Genomic DNA, 5,972 nt, shown 5'->3' with positions numbered 1-5,972 from the left:
ATTTTTTTAGACCTATGAGAAGCCTAGTGACTTCACTGAGAATTTGGGGTAAACAAAATTCATTCTACAGGATTGGAAAATGACAAGCGAGAACAGGTTAAGCATGTTCGATGCTATCTTCCTTGCTTTTTCACCCCATGTATGCAAAAAAAATTAAATTTAAAAGGAATACAAGCACTTCAATCAAATAAGATAGTGCTTTAGAAAATTCCTCTAATCACATTTGTCTTTAATAATTTAAGGGAGTAATTTCTAGAAGCATAGTATAGTAGTTCTGTTTTTTAGAGGGATGCAATTTTGAGGCAAGGCTTCTGGATTTATTCAAATTACTGAAAATGTTTATTTTCCACTACTTTAATTTGTATCTTGCAGCCTTCTTTCCTGCCCATGACCACATCTTCCTCTTTACAGTTAATGGGAGTTTCAGAGGCACAGAGGGTCAGGTTCTTTCTTTACTATTCAATTAGGTAAATAAATCCTAGAATGACTCTCTGAAGAATAACAGGAAGATAAATCATGTAAGATTTTTCCAGTCTTTATAACAGCCCCCATCTAGAATACATACAGACAGTTTTGAAACAACATTGATTACAGTACCCACCAAGTGCTAAAATAAGTTTTGTTTGCTTTTAATGGAGTAAGAAAAATATTTGTAGGAAAAAACACCTAAAAATTTAATCTGGGATTATATGAAAACAGTAAGAATTATACCTAACAGTACCGGTGAGGATGAAAGCAAAGGTGCCTGTTAAAAATCTGACCACTGATCGAAACTTGCAATTTCAGCCTTCATCAACTGGCTTCTTGAGTGACTCATCAAATCAGCATTACCTAAAAAGTCAATACTGAGGAACCAGGTAAACCAATAAATACTCCTTTCAGTCACACAATTGCTACCACTCTTGAGAACACAGTAAAGCGTTTTATTGTTTATACTCATTTTCATTTACACATAGGAGGAACAATCAATGCAGTTCTATCACAGCAGGTGGACCATATCCTGAAACTCGAACTTTGACTGCTGAATATGCGTAGACCTATCTTAAGGTCTGATCAGGAAAAAAAAAAAAAAGAAAAAAAATAGGGGTCAAGTAGGGAGGAGAGTAATTTCACTAACATCAGTTAATTCATGATTCATGGGTATTTATTTTGCAGGTGATACAGCTCTTCTGAAAGAGCAAACTGCTTCACTTCTTTACAAAATACACTAAATAATGTAATTACTTAGAGAATTCTAAATTTCGCAGTGGTTCATGCGGTAAGGGTGTGCAACTGACACAAAATGGAAAACATGGTTACAACATCAAACTGCTACTTCTATTCCCAGCTGGTTTATGGAAAAGGTCATTGGACTTCTTGATTTCTGCTCTTGAGTTACGGAGTAGAAGCAAGAAGCATTTACTTTATAAAGGCAACTATGAGGACAGACTATAGATATGCAGTGCAGTTGAACAGGTCTACAACTCTTGTTTCTACAGCATTTGCATTTGCTATTGTTTTGAAATACAAATATAACTTTTGCACACTGTCACTTCTCACACGTGTTCAGCTGAAGGAGTCATTTACAGAATTTACTGCGATGCTCCTATTTTAAACGCTGCTTTTTTTCTCCTCTTGGCCTCCTAAGTGAAGGGAGCAACTCTTTCCACTGAAAGAAAGAAATTACAGGTGTGCAGAAGTACAACTATGCTACCAACACAGACAGAGACAACTGTGCTCTTGTGCACACCCCTACAACCGGCCGGAGAACAAATAAAGAAGTTAAGCCTGCAAAATAAATGGAGTTTACTCTCAAACTTTTTCTTCAGTCCGGATGAATTATAGACCTTGATTCGAGGCTGCCCTCTTTTTTTGCAACTGATCTGCGTGACTATTGGAACAGCATCTCTGCCAGAGTCATTACACTGAAATGCAGAGCTGAGCAGTTTGGTGGCAGTATGTATTGATGTTTTTGCAGCATCATGAGTCTGGCAACGGGGCTTGGGGAAGTTTCAAGCAGTGGGTCTTTACAATAGCAACTTGATTCTGCAGACAAAAAGCAAAAGATTGGCAGAATTATTAAAGTATCACAATAAAGGCAAGGATGTCTTCTGCAGAACGTGGCGCTGAGCTTCGCTATTAGCTGGCAGCCGCTTTTGTCAGAGGCGCAGAAAGGCACAGCTTTCCCCGCGTGTCAAGAGAAACACAAAGGTGTCGAGCCTTTCGCGGTGGCTAAAAGGCAGCTTTCCTCGCAGGATGCCAGCTCCCAGCCGGCTCCGCTCCCAGCAGGAGCAGCCGGAGCCGTAAGGAGGCCAGAAAGTAGGCTAAACTTTACCAGCAGCCTTAATCGGGGGCCTGTCCTACCTTCCTTCCTTAAAAAAAAACCCCAAAACCTCCAAGAAAACCAAAAACCCCCCAAAAACCCCAACCCCTCCAAACCCGCAACCCCCCCCCCAAAAAAACAAAAACCCCCCAAAACCCCCAAAACCCCCAAACCCCCCAAACGCCCCAAAACCCCCAAACCCCCCCAAAACCCCAAACCCCCACAAAACCCCAAACCCGGCGCTGGCATCGGGGCTGCCTCCGACTCCCTGCCGGGGGGGGGGGGGTTGCATCCCTAGCTGCCAAGCGATGTTCCCAGATGCCGGGGGGGGGGGGGGGGGGGACACGACCCTACCCGCCGCTCCCCGGGGAGCTCGGCAGCCGAGTTGGAAAGCCAAGTGCCGTTTAGCACTAATTGGTCTAAAGACAGACATTAGCATACGAAATGGCGGCAGATTGGTTTAAAAGGTGGAATAAAAAGCAGATTGCCGTGAGTCACTCCTTGCGAACTGGGCGGGGGGGGGGGGGGTTGGGGGGGGGGACCACAGCCACACACACAAACCCACTGTGAAATGTCAGGAGCGTGCGGCACCGTTGCCACTTTCCAAGGGGCTGAGCACCAGCCAGGGGAGCGCCGGGCTGGCCCGACCCACGGCTCGGTGGGAGCCTTGCCCGCGCCCCCCCCCACCCACCCACCCCTCCGAGCGGGCTAGAAAGCAGCCGGTCCTGCCCGGGACGGGATGGAAAAGCTCGTTTGTGGGCTCGTAGCTGCTCCCCTCGGTTCCCCACGCTCTCCCTCCCACCTCCTCCCCGGGTCTTGCCGGCCCGAGCAGCGCGGCTGGCCGCGGCGGGGGACGGAGTGGGGGGGAGCGCACCTACCTGTGGCGTCGGGCACGGGCGGGCACGGGGGCAGCCCCGGAGAACACACGGCATTCAACATTTTCAGCTTGTGCAGCGGAAACGTATGAGTTTGTGGAAAGCTTGTTTGAAGTCTTCGTTCGACATAGTATAGATGATGGGGTTGATGAGGGAGTTGAGATATCCCAGCCACGTGAAAAAGTCAAAGATGGCCATGTGGAACCAGCAAGCGTCCTTGCAAATAGGCAACACCAGGCTGATGATGAAAAAGGGCAGCCAACAGACGATGAAGGCTCCTAAAATAATCCCTAAAGTCTTCGTAGCTTTCCGCTCTCTAGCGGCCGTGAGCTTCTTCTTCTCCAGCAGGGCGTCCGAGACCTTCACCTTCACCTGGTTCATGTACACGGGAGAGCCCGTTTCGCTGGATCCCTCGGGGGCCTTGGAGTTTATGGACGTGACGGAGGAGGACGACCCCGGGGAGTCTGTGATTAACTGAGCCCGCGTCAGTCTTTTGCCGGCTTTCTTTGGCGTCTGCTTCAAAATCCGCGACCTGGCTTCCACGTAGATCCTCCCGTAGAGGGCTATCAGCAGCAGAGTGGGGAAGTAGAAGGCTCCCACCGTGGAGTACACGGTGTAGAGGACGTGGTCCGTGTTCACCACACAGTGAGAGACTTCCTCGGCCTTCGCCTGCCGCCAAAACAAAGGGGGCATGGAGATGCAGATGGAGAAGACCCACACCAGGGCGATCATGCCCGCTGCCCGCTTGGGAGTCCGTTTCGTGGAGTACTCGACGGCGTCGGTGATCGCCCAGTAGCGGTCCAGGGCGATGACACAGAGGTGCAGGATGGACGCCGTGCAACAGGTGATGTCCGAGGACAGCCAGATATCGCAGACGATCTGGCCCAGCGTCCACTTGCCGGTCACAGTGTACATGGTGCTGATGGGCATGACGAGGATGGAGACGAGGAGGTCGGTGACGGCCAGCGAGGCGATGAGATAGTTGGCCGGCGTGTGGAGCTTCCTCGTCTGGTAGACCGTGGCGATGACGAAGGCGTTGGAGAGCACCGTGGCCAGGGTGACGAGCGCCAGGACGACGGCGAGCACGATCTTCCCGGAGAGGGGGGTGGCATCCTGGTAGGTCCCTTCCTCGGCGCTGCAGTTGCGGCCGGGGTAAGACTCGTTGGCGGGGAGCAGCGGCGCCTGGCAGGGGCCGGCCGGCTCCATCCCTCCGCGGCCGCCGCCCCCGCGCACGCTCGGCGGGGCTCGGCGGGGCTCGGCGCGGCCGCTACCCCGGCAGGACCCCGTCGGCGCCGGAGGAGGGCTGCGGCATCCCCGCGCCGGCACCACCTCCCGCCCGCCCGCCCGCCCTTCCGGGAGCACCGAGCGGGCTCCGCGGAGGAGCCTCACTCCCCGCGGGCGACGGAGCGGGGCGACCCGGCGGCCAGGCGCGCCCGCTCGCCCCGCCAGCTCATCGCCCCGCCGCTTCCCCGCGGAGCGCGGCGAGCCGCGGGCATGTGGGGCTCCCGCCCCGGCCGCCCCTAAGCGCGGCCCCGCCGCCCGCCGCTCCGCACCGCGGCTCGACGACGGGCGCAGCGGCAGCGGCGGCGCCGCATGCCCGCGGGCGGCCGCTTGGCCCCCCGGGCTGCCGAGTCCGACGGCGCGGCGGCGGCGGCGGCGGGGGCTGCGAGGGCAGCGGAGCCCACCCGCCCGGCCCCTGCCTTCACACGCAGCCCGCCGCAGCAAGTTTGCGGCCGCTGCCGCGGGTGCGGGAGGAGCGGCAGGAGGAGGAGGAGGAGGAGGAGGAGGAGGAGGAGGAGGAGGAAGAGGAGGGTCCGCGGGAGGCAGGGGGGGAGACCACCGCCCATGGCGCCCCGCCGCGGGCCATGCTGTCGGGGCCCGGCCTCGGCCCAGCGCCGGCAGCCGCGGGCAGGGGCCGGTGTGAGGGAGCGGCGAGCAGCCGCCGCCCTTTATAGAGCGGGCGGCACGGCGCGGCGCGGCTCCGCCGGCACCCAGCAACCGGTGCCGCTCCCGGGCGGGCTGCCCGCCTGCCCGCGGAGGAGGAGGAGGAGGAGGAGGAGGAGGAGGAGGAGGAGGAGGAGCCGCTGCCACCTCCCTCGGCCCTCCCTCCCGCACCCACCCGCCGTCCGACGGGTTTGGGGGGGGGGGGGGGGGGCCGGCCCCGGCCCCGCCCTACCGCCGGCCCCGGCCCCCCTCCAGCCTCTGCTCCCCCCCGCAGGCATCGGGCTCCCGCTCCAGCCCCACCGCATCCCGACGGGAGAAGGGCAGGGGCGAGCAGGACGGTGCGGGAGAGGGGCGCAGCCGGAACGGACGGGCAGCCGGGGGCCGCCCGCCCTGCCCGGAGGGTCCCGCTGATGCGGGGGGGGGGGGGGGGGTTGGGTTGCGCGTCCCACTGGATCGCATCGCTTGCTTTGCGCTTAAACTTTTCGCCAGCCAGCGCCTCCCGGGCTCAGGCTTTCCTACCCTTTTTTCTTTCTTTTTTATTTTTTTTTTTTCTGGTGTGCTTGGAAGCGCACATCCGTGATTGAACAGCCCTGACGTGCCCTGCGGGAGGTTTCGGTGCTCGGGAGGCGGGGGCGGGACGTGCCCCCGGGGCTCACGTTTGCCCGGATCCCGCAGCTCCTGCCGGCGTTTGTTCTCCGCAGCCGCAGGAAGTTTTTACACACAAAGGGAGGTGCGAGCTTGCTTTTTGCTAGGTCAGGGTAATTCCAAGCTCAGTGAAATGTCTGTGCTCCAGCCCTCGGGTCGATCTCCCAAAGATGCCACGACAAACCCGGTAAAGAGGAGGCAGGGGT

The 5,972-nt window shown here is 56.6% G+C and overlaps 1 protein-coding gene across 1 annotated transcript; it reads right to left on the bottom strand.

The window, feature by feature from the left end:
• Positions 1–902: 902 nt before the first annotated feature.
• Positions 903–5,189, bottom strand: HTR1B (5-hydroxytryptamine receptor 1B). Its single transcript, XM_030006084.2, has 2 exons — positions 3,181–5,189; positions 903–2,025 (listed from the first exon to the last, which is right to left on the bottom strand). Exon 1 carries the CDS (start codon positions 4,381–4,383, stop codon positions 3,244–3,246), a length of 1,140 nt encoding a protein of 379 aa, XP_029861944.1. The 5' UTR covers positions 4,384–5,189; the 3' UTR covers positions 903–2,025; positions 3,181–3,243.
• Positions 5,190–5,972: the final 783 nt, after the last annotated feature.

The sequence above is a fragment of the Aquila chrysaetos genome, chromosome 2 (genome assembly GCF_900496995.4).
Source record: "Aquila chrysaetos chrysaetos chromosome 2, bAquChr1.4, whole genome shotgun sequence".
Classification (NCBI taxonomy): Eukaryota; Metazoa; Chordata; class Aves; order Accipitriformes; family Accipitridae; genus Aquila; species Aquila chrysaetos.
This window is presented reverse-complemented; position numbering and strand designations above follow the sequence as displayed.